The following is a 21,856-nucleotide window of genomic DNA, read 5'->3' as shown; positions in this document are numbered from 1 at the left end:
GCTCTGTGCCTGAGGTGGGCAGAACATCAAGGTGGACGGGTGTGATGCAGGACATGGCCACCAGGAAGCAGAGAGAGTGAGAGAACTCCCCTCACCATGGACAAAATATAAACCCCAAAGTCATGCCCCCAGTGACCCTCCTCCTCCAACCACACCCTACATGCTTACAGTTACTACCTAGTTAATCCCCATCAAGGGATTAATGCACTGATTAGGTTAAACCTCTCTCGTAATCTGATCATTTCACCTCTATGTTTCTTGTGTTGTCTCACACGAGAGCTTTTGAGGGATACCTCATACCTAAACCATAACAACATTCGAGTATATGCTATTTTTAATAGGCATTCTAAAAAGGGGCAAATAAAAATTTGAAATAGAGGTCCATGAAAAAGTTTATTAAAAGCAAACTGTAACCAAAAGAAGGCCAAAATATGAATATAAGACAAGATGGAATTTAAGGAAAAAAAATATAAGTGGGATATAGGATGATATTTTGTGCTGATTTTTTAAAGTCTTTGCAGTTTATTAACCCTCTTGTGAAAAACTGGCACAATTGCCACAGATAGTCATGGCAGAGTCTTTACTCTGCATTTTGCTGGCACTAACACTGGCCTTTGCAGTTCCCCTGACTCCCTTTGTTCTATTCTTCTGTTCCTTTCACTGTTTTCTTGAGGTCTTTTTCTTCTGTGTATGTCATGTCTTGCAAGGCTATATTTGTATTCACTTTTCTTTGCATAACCCAAAGAATTATAAGTCATGCCAAAGCCATCACCAAAATGGGTTCTAAATCCAAAAACAAAGATGATGTCTGGGGTGGTCTTGTACATTTTGACTAGATTTTCCTGAGAATCTGTTTTATGTACTGTTGTCTTCTCAAGGTGAAGGAAATCAGTAACCATTTGTTCCCTCTGAAGTGGTCAGTTGGTCATGGACTTCCTGGTCTGGATATGAATGTGTCATTCATGATGGTGGCTGATCCTCAGGTAGCCAGACAGGGAGGAAAAGAGCTTCACAGATGACTAATAAAATCTATTAAGAAAATACAATGCCTATGAGTCTGTGAACCAGTGAAAAAACACTGGAATAAGTAAATTTGTTGGAGTTACAAAAAGCAATTCCTGCGAACAGAAGGAGTTTTCTCCCAGAAGTATGTTGTAATAACTCATCTGCTTCTGTCCAAATCCACAAACTATTTGAGTTCTTTTGTCAAATCCATTTAATTATCACTTCTCTTTATGCTAACATTCTTCTGCTATTCTTTTCTTGCACTTCCCCCAAATGCTTTATCAAAAATGAACATTTTAGGGGGCTCAGCAGTAGAGCGCTCTCCTTGCAGGCATGAGACCCTGGGTTCAATCCTCAGCACCACATAAAAATAAATAAGTGAAATAAAGATATTGTGTCCAATTACAACTAAAAAATAAATATAAAAAATGAACATTTTAGGGCCTGATAATGTTGCCTTTCAAAATGCTAAAGTCAAAGGACTCTTAGTTTTGTGGTTTCAAATTGATATAGGTAAGATTATCTTGCTAAGGGGTGAATAAGAAGGTTATTTGGATATTGTTTCTCTGAAGGCAATGTTCTTTTATGACACCCATATGCCATGTACTCCTTGAGGATGACTCTAACTGCACTGATTTTACGGACTCTTGGTTAGATGTAACCTTAATGACCATTTCTTAATCATTTCAAATCAAGACATGTAGGTCCACACTCCAGGATCTGGTTCCAGCTGCCACCCATTAGTGGTCTCACTTTAAGCAAGTCAATTAAATGTGTCTCCATAAACTCACCTTTAAGGAAGAGGACTAGAGTTGACAACCATTCAGGTCCTTTGGTCCTCTAAAGACTTTTTTTGTTTTGCATAGTTTTACTCATATTTTTATCTTTTAAAAAAATGTTTCTGTGTTATATTTCATGGAATATTATAATTGACTTTGTGTCCTCTGTTGTACCTTCCAGATCTTTGGAAGAAAGCATAACACAGTGTTTGAGAGATGTCACCCTTTAGTGTCTCAGGAGTGTTTGGTGTGCGCTTTGTCTTAGGTATCAGCAGTTCTGAGTCTGTGGGTGGTGTGTGTAAATGCCTTGAGTAGTGTCTCTTCCCTTATGAATGTGGTCTCTCCCTTGTTTAGCTGCATTGCAGGCGCTAAAGAGAAAGAAGAGGTTGGAAAAGCAGCTCACTCAGATCGACGGCACCCTTTCCACCATTGAGTTCCAGAGAGAAGCTTTGGAAAACTCCCACACCAACACAGAGGTGTTGAGGAACATGGGCTTTGCAGCAAAGGCAATGAAAGCTGTTCATGAAAACATGTGCGTGACTTTGTTCTCCCTCTGAATCATAAATGCCCTCAGTGTTGGGAAAAGCCCTTGAAATTACATGATGATTTTAGCAGGAATCTCTTTACTCATTTGAGGCTCTTTGGCATACTGAATGGAATGCTTTCTCAGAGGTAAATCAGAGGTTGCCATGACAAAAAAGACGAGGACAAACCAACCAGCCATGAAAAAAAGAAGGGTGTACATTTTTATCCTTCATGTTTCTTAGTTCTCTATGATTGCTTGAAATTCCATCTCTGTACATACCTTAATTCTATAATTTAAAAAAAGACCCTTCAATGTCAACATCTGTGCCGAGGAATAGTGGTTGTCCAACTTGGGTGGGAATCTGAGCTGTTAAAGGGAACAGATTCCAGGTTCCTGGGAGTAGGATAGGATTTTTTATTTGTTTGTTTGTTTTTAACCAACTTCCCAAGTGATTCTGATACCACCCAAGGTTTGAGAACTTTGTAGAATAGATATAGAATATAGAGAGAGTAATAGTTGTGGGAATGAAATTTTATACTTTGGGGCTCAAATTTGCTGGCTTATCATCCCAGCTGCCCAGGGACAATCCCTTGGGCAGATTGCTTTCTCTCTCTCTCTGATTCAGTTTCCTTATCTGTAAATTGGAAATTTCAATGAGATGCTAGATGAAATGCACTCAACACAGTTTTCGGAGTAAGCACTCAATAATCATTCATCGTGGTAGTGGGGCTGGTGGCAGTTTGGTTCACACCCACATTGGGAAGTAAATGCCAGTGACCTGATCCTTTCCTGGTGTTAGTCATGACAGTGGAATCTTGGTCAAAGATGCATAAGAGCAATGAATGCCTGAGGGATGTAGACAGATTTGCACAGGATAGGAAGAGTGGAAAAGGCAGAGGCTGGGGCAGCGAAGACAGCCTTGCGAACATTTTCTTGCCTTTGTAGTTCATTAACAATCAGCCGCCATTTTGGCAGCTTTAGAGAGGTCATTAGATTCGTTATCAGACTCTAAAGTCTCTATGGTTGCTGGAAGCTGGGTGCTGAAATGTACAAATTAGTCTCTCCCCAGATAGTTCAACAGCATCACACCATTGTGTTCCTTTTGAGAAAAATTCACACCCAGCCCCAAACTTTAGCAACACATTTCTCATTCTCCTTTTAATAAATATATTCATTATAGATATAATAGTAAGGATTGGAGATAAAGGGTGTAGGAGAGTGATAAAAGTATTCTTTTTGATTACTGCGTGAAAATATGTCAGAGTACTCTGTGGTCATAGCATATGGAGAGAATCTGAGAAACTCAAAAAGACTAATTCTTCTGGGACACAAACTTTCAGTGTTTAGGTTACTTAATAATGAAGTAACCTTGTATCCTTGTATCCAATCAGCTTGGCCTCGTTTTGGAGCTGAAGGAATGATTTGGAGACACCTGGATTCCTTTGCTGTAGTTGCTGATTCTTCTGGGGTACCCATAGGCCAAATCCTTTTCCCTTTAATAATCTCCTGGGGCATCACACTGTGGGAAAACCCTCAGGGCATCAGGATCTGAGGTATTATAGAAATTAGATCTCTAGTCCCAGAGTTCAGCTTCTACAAATGCTGCTTTCAGAAAGTGGCTATTGAGAGCTGCCATACATATCTCCATCTTGGTGGTCCCTGGTGGTTCGTGGTATATCTCCTATAGAAGTAATATATGGTAGTATATATCTAAATTTTTACAAATGCCCTTTTATACAAAATTTCAAAATGGCCCCATAAATTCTGTTATAAAATAATTTGATTTATAGTAACTCCTAAAGGTAATGGATATTTACTTAATATTTAAAATATAGGTGCATATAAAGGATTGTTAAGTTTTTTGAAGTGCAAATTATTTTTAAGTTGATATTTATCAACTTTATATCAGTGGGGAATTTTTGTTATGCTACTGAAATAATTAAGAGTTTATATTATGGGCTGGGGATATAGCTCAGTTGGTAGAGTATTTGCCTTGCCTGCACAAGGCCCCAGATTTGATCCCTAGCATCACACACACACAAAGTTTATATTAAATTGACTCATTGTGGTGGGGTTTGGTGGTATATACCTATAATCCCAATTACTTGGGAGGCTGAGGCAGGAGGATCACTTCAGCTCAGGAGTTTGAGATCCATCTGGGCAACACATCAAGACTCTATCTCAAATAAAAAATAAATTCACTAATTTTTTCATATGGGATTATGCCTACATTTATAATTTTAAGGTAAAATCCTAAAATATTTCAACAAATTATTATTTGCCAGGGATCTGAACAAAATAGATGACTTGATGCAAGACATCACAGAGCAACAGGACATTGCCCAAGAAATCTCAGAAGCATTTTCTCAACGGGTTGGATTTAACGATGGCTTTGATGAGGTAGGTAACACAATGGTAATGTGGTTTGTGGCTGCTATACCACAATAGGGTAGCAGCCTAGAGCATGTAGTGGGTAGATTCTTTTGTTCCTTGGAGAATAAATGATATTTGTTGAAAATGTACTTCTTTTGAGGGAGAAATGAAGAGTTAGTAGCTCTGATTTAAAGGAAAGATTAATCTAGTTTGGCAAACAGCCTCGTAATTAAGTTTTCAGCTATTAAGGAAAAGCGGCATGTGATTATGTAAAGTTACTGACTTTTAATGGTTGGAGTCTGAATAGCCCCGTTAGGAGGGATCGAGTGCTCACACATCTGGGCAAACAAAGCAGACTGTGTTGCTTTGCAAAATGCAGGCATCATGCTTTGTAGATGTTAAATTAGAGGTCCGGCTGCCTCTGTTTATTAGTCAGATTATGAAACAACATAATGTGGGGTGGCATTATTAACACATACATTCTGTTTAGATTAATCAGTCTAATAATACAGAGAGGAGGTAATTATGTTGGTGGTGTTTGCACTGTGAATTTCAGCTGCGCTACTCAAAGCATACACAAGTAGGACTAGGGCATGTTTAAAAACATGTCCACATACTAGAGTAGCATAGCACAGAGTCCAACTTCCTTCTATGTGATACTAAAAACGATACATCTAACAAGTACAATGTGGCTCCATGGAATCCTAGAAAGTGAGAATTGAGTGATAACTGAGTTTAAAAAATGGCATAGACCATTATGAAGTCAAACAACAACAAATGCTGGCGAGGATGTGGGGAAAAGGGTACACTTGTACATTGCTGGTGGGACTGCAAATTGGTGCAGCCAATTTGGAAAGCAGTATGGAGATTTCTGGGAAAGTTGGGAATGGAACCACCATTTGACCCAGCTATTGCCCTTCTCAGACTATTCCCTGAAGACCTTAAAAGAGCGTACTACAGGGATACTGCCACATCGATGTTCATAGCAGCACAATTCACAATAGCAAGACTGTGGAACCAACCTAGATGCCCTTCAATAGATGAATGGATAAAAAAAATGTGGCATTTATACACAATGGAGTATTACTCTGCACTAAAAAATGACAAAATCATGGAATTTGCAGGGAAATGGATGGCATTAGAGCAGATTATGCTAAGTGAAGCTAGCCAATCTCTAAAAAACAAATGCCAAATGTCTTCTTTGATATAAGGAGAGCTACTAAAAACAGAGCAGGGAGGAAGAGCATGAGAAAAAGATTAACATTAAACAGGGACAAGAGGTGGGAGGGAAAGGGAGAGAGAAGGGAAATTGCATGGAAATGGAAGGTGACCCTCATTGTTATACAAAATTACATATAAAAGGATGTGAGGGGAAAGGGAAAAAAATCAAGGGAGAGAAATGAATTACAGTAGATGGGGTAGAGAGAGAAGATGGGAGGGGAGGGGAGGGGGGATAGTAGAGGATAGGAAAGGCAGCAGAATACAACAGACACTAGTATGGCAATATGTGAAAACGTGGATGTGTAACCGATGTGATTCTGCAATCTATATACGGGGTAAAAATGGGAGTTCATAACCCACTTGAATCAAATGTATGAAATATGATATGTCAAGAGCTTTGTAATGTTTTGAACAACCAATAAAAAAAAAGTGAGGTACTAAAAAAAAAATGGCATAGACAAGAGGTTGGCAAAATATGGCTTGAAGACCAAATCATTCCCTTTGCTTGTTTTTGTCTGGCCTAGAGCCAAGAAGGTTTTTCAGTTTTGTAGTATTGTAGAAAACAACTACAAAGAAGACTATGTGATGGAAAGATATGTGACCTGCAACACCTAAAACATTGCTATCTGACCCTTTATAGGAAATATTTGCCAACCCTGGTGTAGACTAACAAGCATCTAATGCATGCATTGTGGCATGGTGGAAAGGGCCTTGGGCTTATGAGGACATCTTAAGTCCCTTTACTTTTCTCACCTGTAGTTTTCTCATAGATAGAATGGAAACTCTTGGATCACTGGATTATCTCCAAAGCTTATTAAATTCTAAAATTCTTTTCTAAAATGATCAAATAAGAGTTTGGAACTGAAAGGCTAAAAATGATGGAGGAGATAGCTACTGTGTCCATCATATTTACTGAAGAAAACATCAATGTCTTTCTGGTGCTGTTGGTAATTGTCAAGTACCCATGGCATTCTGGGCATGCAGTCAACATAAAGCAGCTCATTCTGCCATTACCACAGTTACTATGTTTGTTTTTTGAGCAGAACTAGGCATCAGACTATTCATTCTATTATCATTTTATTTATATAAACTGAGGAGAAGTGTAAAGCACTTAGCCACACTCATTATGCTGTTTCACATGACCTGATGGTATACACCTTCTTATTTTATTTTTTTAATGTGCAGTCAGTTTAATAGAGGTCAACTTTCTGCAAATCTGATACTCATGAATTTGATCAATGAGGACTTGGCTTAAGTATCTCCTCTCTTGCTCCATGGTGTTATTAACCTTACTTTAATATATTTGTTTACATGGCTTTCTCCCAAATTTAAGCATGCACTCCTTGAATGTGGGGAGTGTGGATTCAATTTTGCATCTCTAGTACTGATTTCAAACTCTGTCCTAAATTTGTGGAATCAAGAGTGAATGAATGAATGAAGAATCTACCTGGTTGACTCTAAGGGTGTCCCAGGTCATTTCTAATTGTGATAACCTAAAAAATTCAATGATGGTAAATTTAATTTTGACTCTTGACTTTTTCCTGAGGGGAGCTGATCTCTATCTGAGACTTATGGAGGCAATAGATGTGAAATACTTCAGGTTATCTCAGACCTGGTACAAGGTGACGTACATCCTTAAGATCTCAAACTAATGTTGCCTCTCTACAGCTTTTGTTCGGGGAATAGTTTAAGATTAAACCAGACTCTTCTGGACTATTGTTAAAGAAATACATTATACCTGTCTTTGAACTGAAGTTTTATTAACCCAAGCACACACATGATTTATGTTAACTTTGATGATTTGATAAAGGTACCACAGTATCTCTGATTCTTTTTATTTTTATTGCATTATGGTTTTTGCTATGCTTACTGTTCTATTTTCAATAGCATTAGCCCAAATAAAAATATTTATTTCTTCCAATTAAAGTTTCATAGCTTCTCAACAGGAGAAAAGAAGAGAGCATATTGAAAAAATGACAGGCAAGGTGTAAATTTCCCAGAAACTGAGATTATATGTTCAGCTAGCACAAATTACTTGAATGGCTGTTTACTGAAGTATTATAAGATTAACTACAACAAATTTGCACAACCCAAAATATTCATTTTTTAATCATTGCTCAGTGTTGCAAAAAAGACTTAGTTTTAAAATAAATATTCCATTTCACTGGGTTCTCACATATCAATTGGGTAGCAGATGTTCTTGTTATTGTGTTTAAGGAAACCCACTTCTTGAAACGTTAACTCTGTAATTCTTCCTTTCTCCTACGTTCAGGATGAGTTGATGGCAGAACTTGAAGAACTGGAGCAGGAGGAATTAAACAAGAAGATGACAAATATTCGGCTTCCAAATGTGCCTTCCTCTTCTCTCCCAGCACAGCCAGAGAGAAGGCCAGCGGCATCCTCCTTTGCACACCGATCTCGAGCAGGTCTGTACCCATCTCCACTACCTGTGTTCTTACAGTTTCCTAAAAATAATAGCCACGTCCCTTCTTTTAGTACTCATTTACATTTGATTTCATAAATAAACACATTTTACGTGTAATTCATACCTTTTTGTAGGCTGAAAGTGGGAGTGATGTCAATGACTAATTTTTTTAAAATCATTTTTATGTTCCAGCCTCTTCCAGGAGGGTAGAAGACGAAGACGATGGAATCAAGCAATTGGCAGCTTGGGCTACTTAATATAAAGTGGAATTTCCTGAAATCGAAATCGATGAACTATGTATGAGACATAAAAAATATTTTTGCCAAGTTCAGAAGTTAACAAAGACCCTGCTTTATATTTACACTGGATGAATGAATAATTGTCTTTTAAGCCTCATAAGTAAAAGTTAGGAAAGGAGTTGTGTGTAGACACCGAATGAAGGAGGAAGAAGGACCTCCTGGTAGCTTCTGAAAGGATCCCTCCATGTTGATGGTGGGGGACACACATCTCTCTCCTCTGTTGACTCCTGTATTTACCGTCCTTGAGTTGATGTTCTCTCTCTATTTGTTGAAAGCTGAATTCTACTGACATGTATGATATGTAATAGTTTGCAAGCCATTTATGAAGGACACGTTTAGGATAGCTGGGGAAACGTCTTTTCCTATGTGAATGCAAGGTTGTGTGTTGTCTATCCATGTCGCCCATGGTAAACCTAAATATGTGGAGTCTCTTTTAGGAAAGACTTCTGGTGGGGAAGTCTCCGTAAGAGTCTATACATACATAGTTTCACTTGAGTCTTGCAGTTTAAAATCTTAAAGGAGCTTTAATTGACATTTATTATGCCAATTAAGCTTGGAATGGGGCAATGGATGCATTTCCCAAAATGTCTGAAAGCACTAAAGGCTTACACTGCTGAGTGAGAATCTCTGGGGTGTAATTTAGCCACTTAGGGAGCTGCGTTAACACTCCCAGGCCATTATGATGCTGTTGTGGCTTCTCTGTGTTAAATGTGAGTGTTCATTCTTTTCTGTTTTGTGCTCTCTTGCACTTTTTTTTTTTTTTACAAGTTCCGGGATACACTTTGTAACTATATAAAAATATTGACAATTCAAAGTATGTCCTGAATAAAATTTTGGCCATAATTGTTTTTAAATGAAGATAAATTATAAGATTATGTATTACTCATAAAATGCCATAAACCATAAAATGAAAAAATCATTACATAATGTGTTCTGGTATTCTCTACATTTATTTAGCAATATTGTGGAATGGGAAGAACATTAGATGTGAAGGTAGGACTCCTAGATTTTAGACCCTCTTCTGCAACTGGCAAATGTCATAAATTCTCTGAGCCCTTGTTTCTTCATTGGGAAATCTAAGGGCTGGGCTGGATGATCCCTAATGGTTTTCATTCTGCAACAGGCCTTTTGCATATGCTGCTCTCTTCGGTAATATTCCTACTCTGTAGAATATTGACATTAAATCTCCCTTATTCCTTAACTCTTAGTTAAAATGTCCTTTGTTTCTTGATTTCCCAAACTAAATCAGGTGTTCCCATTATATACTTTTATAGCACTCTGCTCCCTCTCATACATATTTACTTGAGTAATTTTTAGTTATTTTTTTCCCTGATGGGCTGTAGTAACCACGAGGGCAGGGACTGCATATTTTTTTAGTTCAACAGTCAATCTCCAGATCTTTGCACAGTTTCTAATATACAGTAGGCACTGAATCAACATTTATTAAATGAGTGGCAATTAAATTTTTATATCCTTTAGACCATGATAGAATAACATAAACTAGATTTGTCTTTTCTCCTCAAATACTAGAAAACTGACATAGAGTACATGCAACAACAGTTTTCAGACATTGGACAACAGATAGCACTGGATAGAGATTCCCACAGAAAGGAAACCAATCACATAAGCACTTCCATGGCCCTGGCTCATTCCTCTATGGGGAAAGGGAACCCAAACAACCTGGTAGTCCTGCTGAGCTTAGGAAATTTGTGGAGAAACATTCTAGAAAGGAAGTCGCTATGGAGAGAGGGGAGAGAGTGAGAGAGTGAGTGCACACACAAGAGGGTAAGCGTGCCCTAGCAGGCAGGCAGCAGCGATGGCCTGAATGTTTGCATCTCCCCAGAATACATGCATTGCAGTTCTAACCCTCAGGTGAGGGTAGTAGGAGGCAGGGTCTTGGGGAGGTGATGAATTCATGAGGGCAGAACTCTCAGGATGGGATTAGTGCCCTTATAAAATGGGCCCAAGGAGCTTGTTTATAACTTCTTCAGTCAACTGAGGACACAGTGAAAAGTGCCAACCATGAACCAGAGTGAACTCTCTTCGGATACCCTATCTACTGGTGCCTTGACTTGGACTTCTTTGCCTCTAGAACTGTGAGAAATAAATTTATGCAGTTTTTCAGCTCCTAGGCTATGATATTTTGTTATGACAGGCCCCAGCAGGGATGTGCAATCTATAACAAAGAGAAAAATCAAACTGTAGGAACAGATCCAGAAATGACACAGATGATAGAAGGGGAGAACGTGAAAGCAGCTCTTATAAATATACTCCCTATCTTCACTAAACCAACTAAGAAATGTACTCCATGATTTTAAGAAAGGAGAGGAAATCCTCATAACAACCAAAGGAAAAATAGAAATAGCTTGATCTATGCCTATTTTTTTTTCTATCTATTGTGGGAGCAGGGGGCGGAGAAAGAAAAAGTGCATGATCTGAAAAGAAAAATATAGAATATGATGGATGGTATTAATAGCAGATTAAACACTGAAGAAGAAAAAATGTGTACGTGAAGACAGAAACAGAAACTACACTAAATAAATAAGTAAAAAAAAAAAACAGAGAAAAAGAAAAGAACAAACCAAAAGTGAGCTATGGGACCATATTAAGCTGATGATCATGTAGTAACTAGAATCCTGGAATGGTGGTTTTAGAGTGGTGGGTAGTTTAAGGGGGCAGTTAGAGGAGGATACAGGACAGAAAAAGAAAAAATAAAAAACCTTTGAAGAAAGAAGGACCCTTAAAATTTCTGAATTTGATGAAATCTATAAAGCTACAGTTTTTAAATATATATATATATATATATATATATATATATATATATTTAATTGTTGATGGACCTTTCTTTTTTATTTATTCACTTATATGTGGTGCTGAGAATCAAACCAGTGCCTCACGCATGCTAGGCTAGTGTTCTACCACTGAACTACAACCCCAGCCCTAAAGATACAGTTTAATGAGGATTAACATGCCAGTCTCAATCTGTTTCCTGCTACTAAAACAAGAAAATCTGAGACTGGGTAATTTATGAAAAAGTTCATCTGAGTAATGGCTCTGGAGGCTGGGAAGTCCACAGCATGATAGCGGAATCTCCTCATCTCGTGAGGGCCTTCTTGCTGCATCATTGCATGGCTGGGGACATCACATGGCCAGACAGCAGGCAACTAGCTCAGGCCTCTCTTCTTATAAAGCCACTAACGCCACCATGGGGACTATCGTAGAAGGAGAGAATGTTAAAACAGCTTTTATAAATATACTTCACGTGGTCACTGAAACAACTATAATAAATAAATATCTTCAAACTTTTAAGAATGAAGGGGAAATCATCATAATGACCAAAAGAAAAATGGAAAAAAATACACATAGATCAATTGTTACATATGTGTTCAGATAAATGTATCGACCATTAATCTGGTTATGAATGTATAGTCCCTACATATAATCCTGCCTATCTCTCAAAGGTCTCACTTCCACATGCTATTAGTACAAGTAGGGATAAAGTTTCCAACACAAACTTTAAGGGACAAATTTCAAACCGTAGCAATACCTGAAGATACAAGTAGAAATTCTTGTATCTTTCAATAATAAAAAGTGATTGAAGAGTGTTTGAACTGCTAATACCTTGAGTGTGTGCTAATACCTCTGATGAATGTTTGAGCACCTCTCCTCACCATCGTTGAACACATGTGCCTAGAGAGTTCAGCTGGATTTGTGAGGTCTGGAGTATTTGTAGCCAGGTGTTCATGACTAATCCCAGCAACTCAGGAGGCTGAAGCAGGGACATCTCAAATTCAAGGCCAGCCTCAAAAACCTAGTGAGGCCCTAAGCAACTTAGTGAGATTCTGTCTCAAAATAAAAAAAATAAAAAGGGCTTGGGGTATAGTTCAGTGGTAAAGTGTTGCCAGGTGCAAGTCCCAGTATCCAAAACAAAGTAAAACAAAAAAAGAAAGTATAGATTAGCCACATGAAACATGCACTTGAAATGTGGATAGTGCAATAGAGGAACTGAATTTCAATTGCATGCAATTTTAGTTAATTAAAAAATTGATACTGAAGTCATTTATCAGAAACTTTATGTTTGAGGAACTTGGGTATTTGAATCTACTTTTTCAACTCTAAAATTTATAAGATCTATATATGAACCAAATATTTCTAACAGAAATTTGCATCTGATTTGAGAAGTTCTCTAAGTGTTAAAACACACGCTGATTTTAAGGACTTAATATATAAAAATTGTAAATATCTCAATAATTTCATTTTGATTACATGTTGAAATATTATTGTAGATATACTGGGATGAAAAAAAATTATCATCTATATTCATTGTACCTATCTCTTTTTACTTCCAAAACATGTGACCACTGGGAAATTTAAAATTTCTCTGTGATTCTCATTATATGTCTATTGGTTAGTCCTGGGCAAGACCAATTGCTTGCCATCAATGAGTATACAGATAAGTATTAAAGAAGTTCTAAAATGTTAAGTTTTAAAAATATAATAATAAAAATATTTTCTTACGATAGGTGATGTTTTACCCTAAAAAGAAAAATATTTCGATATGAATCATCATGCTGCCCTTCTGTTGAAAATAAGAAGCAAAATGAATGAGAGAACAGTTGTAAAAGTAGATCATCCTTGAAAGTATGAAAAAGAATAAAGTATTAATTAGACATCTGTTTCCAGAAAAGCATCCTTAGTATGGGATGTTGTTTAAAAGTTAAAAATTCTGAGAGGTTTGCTAATATTTGGTCCCACTGCCTTACAGTACACTTTGGTGGTGGAACTCAGGTTGGAAAGTGCTAAAGAGCTAGTGTGTTGGGGTTTTTTTATACTTTTAAGATGTTTTGTCATATAAATTTCAATTTTTTCTTTGTAAAGAACGTATTCAAAATAATTTAAGAGACAAACTTGAATTTATTGGCAGTGATTTGCATAATGATCAGAATCAATCTGCTTACAATGCAAATCTAAGGGAAGGTCAGAGAGCTGGAAGGCTCTGGAGCTCAAGGAAACCAGATATAAGAGATTTATTTTCCTGAGTAGCCAACTGTAGGGAAAATTAAGCGATCCCAACTTTGAGCAGCTGTTCCACTCAACAGTTAGATTCCAGTGCCAGTACATTTGACTGACCAGGCTTGGCTCAGTTACCTACCTCTGGAGTCAGCCACCTGGACCCTCGTGAACTGAGAGACAGGAAGTAGAGATAGTTTACTTCCTGTAATCAAGGTGATCCTACACAAATCAGAGGGGATGGATATTGGCCACCCAAAACCCAAACATACCAGCTCAAACCATTGGTATCCACTTAGCAACTGAGAATAATTCCATCTTAAGTGCAAAATTTTCTCATTCTTGGTAAATGTGGTCTGAGCACTGACTTATTTTGCAGAAATTGGAGTAGGAAACAGTTTATACACCACAATGGTATGTGTCTAACCGAACAAATTGGATAATGTGTTAAAGTTAGCAAGCCTTGCAAAAAGAAAGAAAAATCCAAAGAAGCTTGGGCTAATAAGGATATCTTGGTACCATTACATTACAGCCCCAGGAAACAAACTGATGAAATGTTAGTCAATTTATGTTTCATCTCTCCCTTTCCTTTCTCCTATCTCCTTAATTTAAGACAGATATTGATGCTTCTTTTGGAGAAAGCATTTCTTAAAATAGCTAAAATCCTTCTCTAACTTCACATTCACTTTACATCATTCGTTTCTTTCCTAACTAGAAGTTTTATTGCACTATGTAGAAGACACTCAAGCTATTTTTCAGAAGAAAAAGACTTGGTATACATCAAGAAAACACAGACAGGACAAAGCAATAGAGTTCTTACTTAGAAGAGAGATTTACAAACACTGAGAAGTAGGAATGTCTCTGATTAAGAATGATTCTCTGGACAATTCTAGTATCTACAGGTTATTGAGGCTATATATACACTATTTATTATGTTGAGGGGATTTAAATGTTTCCTTTCAGCAGACTGAAAAATTAAAAGACAAAACCCTCCAGTTGAAGCTTCTCTGTGGCACGCTCAAGGAGTAATATGTCTGTAGTTTTGATCACTTTGGTAACAGAAGTAGTTTTTTCCTTGATTTTATTTACCTATGGTTAATATAATCCAAAAACATTAAATGAAAACTTTGAGAAACCATTCACAAGTTTTAAATTGTGTGCTGTTCTGAGTATCCCGATGAGCTCCTACTGTGTTGCTCCCTCCTGCCCAGATGTGAATCATCCTTTATCCACCATTCATGCTGTTATGCCACCTGTCTGTTAGTCACTTACTAGCCATCTTGATTATCAGATGGACTGTCACAGTATCACAGTATCCTTCATTTACTTAATAATATCACCAAAGGGTGAGAATAGTGGTGCTATTTTATTGCAGAACATTCTATAATGGTTCTATTTTATTATTAGTTCTTATTGTTAATCTTTTGCTAAGCTTAATATATAAATCAAACTTTAACATAGGCATGTATGTGCAGGATAAAACATAGTGCATATAGGGTTTTATTCTCTTCATGATTTCAGGCATCCACTAGGGATCTTGAAACAATCTCTGCAGGTAAAGGGGGACTGCTGTAATGTGTGTATGTAACATGTATGTATTAAACACAGATTACATATGTACTGTATATTAACACAATATGTGTGTCCTGCATTCTTGAAAGTCTGCTCTTCTTAGCCCTCTATTACATTCTTGTATTTCCTTAATTCTTACTCTTTCTTTATAATTATGAACCATCTCGGTATTTTCCATGATTCAGTTGTTGCTGTCTTTCCCTTTCATACTCTCCATAGGTCTTATTTAAAATTATGGCTTTAACTATCCATTCTATAGGAATGATTGAAGAGATTTAGAGTTCATATATAAATTCATTTATGTAATCAATATTTATTAAAGACCTATTATATAATATCAATATCTTTGTCTTAAAGGTTCTTTTCTTCTGAAAATAGTTCAGCCACTCCAGTTCTCTTTTGGTTAAGGTTTGCATGGAATACCTTTGCCCATCTTTTTATTCTCAATCTAAATCTGTACTTGATCCTAAAAAATCTCTTGTAGACAACATATGGTTGGGTCATTGCTTCCCCCACCCCCTCAATTTGTCAATCTCTGTCTTTTAATTGGAGAGTTTATTCCACTTAAATTTAATGTAATTACTGTATCTGCTACTTTGCATTTGTTTTTGTATGTCTGATATGGTTTGAATATTTGTGTCCTTCCAAAATCCACGTTAAACTTAGTTTTTATTTTGGTAATATTAAGAGGTGGGTCCTTTTGGGAGGTGTTAAGTCATCAGGGCTCTGCCCTTAGAATAGGATTCATGCTCTTATAAAAAACTTTGGAGAGCTGCCTAACCCCTCCAACTCTTTGCCATGATCTTGAATTTTCCAAGCTCCAGAACTGTCTTAGTGCTTTCCTTGGGGATCACAATTAACACAATTTTTAAACAAATTACGTTGAGTTAATATAAGCTTAATTTTAATATTAAAAATCGTGGCTTCTACATAGTTTCATCCTTCCCCCAAACTTATGCTATATAAATTACATGCTTATTTATACATGATGTGTCTATCAAGTAAGACTTATAATTGTGATATGTACTTGGGTTTTAAATAAAATTGAAAAAAAGGCATTATAAACAAACAGAAAACAAATTAAAATTGTCTTTTATGGTTACCTATGTAGTTACCTTTCCTGGTGGTTTAATTGACTTTGTGTGGATTCAGATTATTGTCTCAGGTCTTTTCATTTCAGCCTGAAGCATTTCTTGTAAGGGAGGGAGATGAGCAATGAATTTCCTCCATTTCTGTTTATCTGCAGGTATCTTTATTTCTTCCTCCTATTTTGTAGAAGTTTTATTCGCCAGTTCTTGATTGATCATTTTTTTTTCTTTCAGCAATTTGAATATGTTATTCTGCCTTCTGGTTTTTTTTTTTTTTTGAGGAGAAGTTAGTGGTTAATTTTATTGATGATTCCTTGTACATGATGAGCATTTGCTTTTAGAATTTCTTGTCATTATCATTAGCTTTTTATTTCTTTCTTTTTTTTTTTTTTTGATGGGCTAGGCATGGAACCCAGGGCCTTCAACACACAAGGCAAGTGTTCTACCACTGAACTATGTCTCCACCCAACTGTTAACTTTTGACCATTTGGTTACAATGTGTCTAAGTGTGGGTGTCTTTGAGTTCATCTTTCTTAGACTTTGTTGCGCATCTCAGGTATTTATATTCATGTCTTTCATCAAATATGGGAAGTGTTTGGTTGAGTATTACAGGCCAGGCTCCCTGGGAATCAGACTGTCAGATGGACAGGAGAGTACAGGAGGTTTGTGAAGAAGTGCTTTTGGCATCAACACTCAATAAAGAAAGGGAAAGAAGGGAGGTTGTATAGAAGTTAAGTCTCCAAGGAGAACCCTGCTGACTCCATAGGATGCTCAGATGTCCCCATAGGGCATCTGAGTCGAGGTGGTTCCTCACAGAAATCAATCAATCATTAAATGTGGCTCTCCTACAAAGAGGGCATAGCCTTGGGTAGGGAGTTCCATAGACAACAGTCCACACAAAGGAGGCAGCAAATACATTCTTAAAGAGGGATTTGGAAGGTTACATTGCAGCTTCTGCCACAGGGACATCAGGTAATCTAACCTTGCTAAGCAAAACATTCAGAGGAGGATCAGATCTGGGTGGGAGGGAGATGATAAGTTTGGTATTGATCATCAAAGCTGAGGTGTTTAATGCCAATTGGTTACAGGGCTGGAGTGTTGGAGGATGATATGTGGAAGAAGCCAGAGTTTGGAGACAGCAAATTACAGCCATAGAGTGGGTGGGGGCAAGTGCAGAGAAGGAGGACTGGTTAACATCCAGCAAATATGAATTGCAATTGAGAAAGAAGAGGTGGATAAGCAGAAAATCCTGGTTTTCTAGTTTCTATCATGTGGTTTTAAAATTGTGCTATTAATACATATTAATTAGTGAATATTTACTTAATTAAGTGTTGAATAATGGGTGTCATTGTGGCATATTTATATAACATATGACATACTTTGATCAGATCCATCTCTTCTATTGCTCTCCTCTCCTGCCTCTCCTTTCTCTCATCTCCTAGTCTTCTATCATGGGTTTTGACAATATGGAAAAATACCCACCTACAGCTGATCAGGTGTCAGCCTTTAAAACTCTGAATAAAGCAACTTCTCTCAGGTGTCAAACCCCAGCCCTCCCTCCAAAAAATGATAAGGAGTAAATAGGAGAGATTTTACTTTTTCAGATAATGTGACAGCAATTTATCTAATAACATACCATTCTTAGGAAATTAATTAGCTTTAGAAAAAATAAAAAGAAAAGAAAAAGAAAAAACAGAAAAACAAAGCTAAAGAATAAGGAACAGTTTGCAAAACGGAATACAGAGAATGTGAGAAACTGAAAAGGGTAATGTGGGAGTAATTCTGGAATGGAGTTATTAAAATCTGTTAGAAACAGACGTACCTTGACATAGTGCATCTGGCATTCTGATGAAATAGGTAAAATAATAGAAATGAATAAACTGGGAGTTTATTAATGCTCAAAATTTGGGATAATAACCATTAGTATGTTGATATAAAATAGCTAAGTTAAAAATCAATTTCATGTTTCTACTTTATGAAGTTAAGGGGAAGAATTCACCAAAAATATTCTACAGTAAATGAAATGCACTATTTAGGCTATTTGAGAGCTAGAAAGGATGTATACCCTTATTTAGCTAGTACTCTTGCTTAGACGAGGTACTTACCCATCTAAGAGGCATCTCCTTGGGCTGTATCTTATTTAGGTCAAGTAAGCTCATAAAGTAGCAGCGGGTCACCGAGACCTTGATTTTCAATCTGTAGTGTGCCTGACATTTCCCTTGGTATCTTTTTCCCCTCCACGTGTGCTGTTACACATCGTCCACACTAGGCGGCACTCTAAGCCCATCGTAAATGCGAAGATCGCGCCAACTAAAATCTGCTGCCGTCGCCACCTTTTGTGGGAAATGGGTAACAGTTTGAAGGTTATTAATTGAAACTTTGGAAATGAAAACGGTCATTTCTAAACGAGGCAACAAGACTGGCCATATGTTTGAGTCTGAAAGCATGCAGTCTTCGGAAACCCTGATTTGCTTTCTTTCAGTTTTCAGGTGCTTCTTTGCAGACCACTAAGGCGAGGCTGCAAGTGACAATTGGTGGGTTGCAATCACACTGGGGAGTGGCCCTCTTTTCCTCGAGGTCAGATGACCTGGGATTGTGGTAACTGGGGGATGCCTCGTTCTTCTGGGAAACCTAAACTGCTACTCAAGGAATTTACATAAAACCCAATAATCAATCTTAGCCGTGCACAGGAGAATAGCAGTAGCTTGTTTAACAGTCAGCCTGGGAGGAATGGTTTTCATTACTAGCTGGCAGAGGGGCCGGGAGCCATGACTATAGCACGGGATGTGGGGGCTCACTCTGTAGTTAGTTCAGAGAAACAGCTCTCTTCACTTCTGAGGTTCCAAGCACTGTATTGCATTCCTTGCATTTCGAAGTCCTGTTAGGTGACCTGTAATTGTCTCTACTTTAGTAAATGAAGAAATGGAAATTCAGAGAGCTTTGCTGGCTTATGAGCATCAGGTACTGCACTGTGTATTAGTTTCTTATTGCTGCTAAACCAGTTACCACAAACATAGTAGCTTAAAATAAACATGAATATATTATCTTACATGTCTGTAGGTCAGAAGTCCAACCACAAAGATCTTGGGAAAATCAAGATGTTGGCAGGGCTGTGTTCTTGAGCAGAGAATGTGTTTCCTGACTTTTTCCAGCTTCAAGAAGCCACCTGTGCTCCTTGGCTCATGGCATCTCTTCTACCTCCAAAGCCAGCTGGTGGTGGCTCTCTGATCCTTCCTCCATCATCACATCTCTCTATGACGATAGCCAGGAAATATTCTCTGTTTTCAAGATAAGATTAAATAGGGAGTGTCTAAACAATTAGGATGATCCCCCATCTCTAGGTCTTTGACTTCATTACATCGATGGAGTCCCTTTTGCCATTACATAGTTTCAGGGGATGAGGACGGGGACATCTTTGTGAGTTGAGATAGACATTCCCTTCATCAGCTCATGGGAGGAAAATTTTGTTCGATATTTTTATTTTACATGAACACGGACACAAGATGCAAAACTTATTTCTTGTTAATAATTAAAGCATCCAAGCAAACCCATGCAGTAAGTTCTAGAAACCTTACTGAGCATGACTATCTTAGATTTATTTATAAACTCCCAGGCATCATATTAGGTGGTAGTCATGGATGGGAAAAGATAAAGTCTTTTTCATTCAGTGGAGGGAGGGGAGTTATATGAACAAAGAAGTAGAGTGAAGTAACATTGGTTTTGTGAGAGAAACCCACACTAAAGAAGCTTACACTGAGGGAGAGCTTTAAATCATGTCTTCTGAGTTCTAAAATAACCAGCTAAAACTGGTGGTTGCTTAACTTCTCACTTGTGGATACTGCGACCAACAGGACCAAATCTTCCCTTGGATAGATTATATCCATATCAAACCCTTGACTGCTACCTTTCTATCCTGAGTGTTAGAGGTCTGTTCTGCCCTCAGTTTGGAAGGAATCTCTGCAGGTTGATAACAAGGGGGAAGTTCATGTTGTTTGTCACCGCTGGGAAAGGGAAACAGCTCCCTAGGTTGATTCCTTGACAAATATGTCCTGGATTACCCAAGGTGTGTCTCTCTGTGCTTGCACCTGTTGAGTATGTACTATTCATCAGAAGTGTCATCATTCCCATGGGGCAACTAGATTAGCTGCTTCAGCCTCTTCCAGGTTCTAGTGTAGAGATGAAGAGCATTTGTCTCATTCTCCACTTCTGGACCTGAAGAGTAGGGACCAGGATCCTCCTAGGGGAACCTGAATGGGAAGTGAGTGTGGATTCTGAAGACAGCAGTAGAGAGTCGAGAGGGGCTCTGATTCCTTCAGTGGAGGATGTGAGATCTTGTTGTGCTCCATCTTCTTACCTCTGACAGTGTGGACACTGTAGTAGTTATTCCATTCTGTAGACTTGCCCTTAAACTCCAGGCCTTACTCCAGACTATGCCAGTGTCTGTGGTGCTACCGTCACAGTTAAGGACATAGAGCTCATTCCAGTGGGATCAGGATGATACTTCCTATAGATGCAGAGGGGCAAGTGTGTTCATGAGTGACATTGGGATGGGCAGAGATTTTTAAAGCCCGCAGGGGGGTGGGTGTGACACCTGTAGGTTGGTGGCCTTTTGTTAATGGTATTAAAAGGTGACTCATGACCCTCCACCCAATTTATCCCAAAAGGTAGAACTGAAACTGGAATTAGGGACAAGATTGAGAACTCCCCCTTCCCTGGCTCTGGTGAAAGTATAATTCACAGATAATGGCTATGATCCATCATCCATGAAATCTTTACAGGTATAACGAAATGCAGGAGAGACTCTAATAAAGCACGCTAGGCTGAGAGCCAAGGAGTCTTGTCTTCTATAATGCTTTATCACTCAGTCCCCGTGTTCATGTAACCTCTCTGGTTTAAGGTTTCATTTGTAAAACCAGGGATTTGGAGCAAAGGGTTTGACAGCTTCCCTCAGGCATAAACGTTTTAGGGTTTGAATTTAGTGGGGTGGAATGTATCTGCAAAATGCCACCCTACAACCAGTGCAGGAGAGCTTTCCAAGTCACAGTTGCTTCTGTGGCAGTGACAGGTTTGCTGTCGGGGGAGCTGTGTGCTGAGGGTCAGTTTGGATCAGCTGCTTTCTAAGAGTTCAAGATACTCTATTTTGTAATGATATTTCCAAGGTGAGTCACACTCTGTGCATACACAATAAATATCTTTTGAGCCCTTGAAAGTGTATTTTAGGCTGGCATTTTAAGGTAGTAAGCAGGGAAGGGCAGCTTTCATTCTCCTGAGGTACTAAGATAAACAAGCATAACCCAAGGTAGTCAGTGGCCAATAGGAGGAGCGCACAAGGTGCTGTGGGGCTGGCTTCCTGTGTGCTCTGGAGGGAACAGCACAGGAGGAGTTGGGATGAAGCATGCCCAAGGTGTGGGGCTCAGGGTGGGGACTGATCAACAGAGGAGACTGAAGTACTTGGGTCATTAAGGTCCTTGCTCACTGCACGCAGGTCCTACCACACAGTGGATGGTCCATAATCAGTGCTGAACAAGTGCTTCAGTGTATGGAGATCACAAAATGGG

The 21,856-nt window shown here is 38.2% G+C and overlaps 1 protein-coding gene and 1 pseudogene across 1 annotated transcript in view; one reads left to right on the top strand and one right to left on the bottom strand.

Moving 5' to 3' along the window:
- The window catches only part of Chmp4c (charged multivesicular body protein 4C), a 29,419-nt gene extending 18,667 nt beyond the window's left edge, over positions 1-10,752 (top strand). Inside the window, exons 2-5 of the mRNA XM_046468248.2 lie at positions 2,139-2,316; positions 4,596-4,710; positions 8,177-8,330; positions 8,522-10,752. Coding sequence (XP_046324204.1) covers positions 2,139-2,316; positions 4,596-4,710; positions 8,177-8,330; positions 8,522-8,586 — 512 coding nt within the window. The 3' untranslated portion in view covers positions 8,587-10,752. The remainder of the gene's footprint in view (positions 1-2,138; positions 2,317-4,595; positions 4,711-8,176; positions 8,331-8,521) is intronic.
- LOC124109560 (small ribosomal subunit protein eS24-like) lies at positions 526-941 on the bottom strand (annotated as a pseudogene).
- Positions 10,753-21,856: the final 11,104 nt, after the last annotated feature.

The sequence above is a fragment of the Marmota monax genome, unplaced genomic scaffold (genome assembly GCF_021218885.2).
Source record: "Marmota monax isolate L192 unplaced genomic scaffold, Marmota_monax_Labrador192_F-V1.1 WCK01_AAM20220418_F8-fsc00115, whole genome shotgun sequence".
Taxonomy (NCBI): Eukaryota; Metazoa; Chordata; class Mammalia; order Rodentia; family Sciuridae; genus Marmota; species Marmota monax.
The sequence above is the reverse complement of the archived record's forward strand: the minus strand, read 5'-3'. Positions and strand labels throughout refer to the sequence as shown.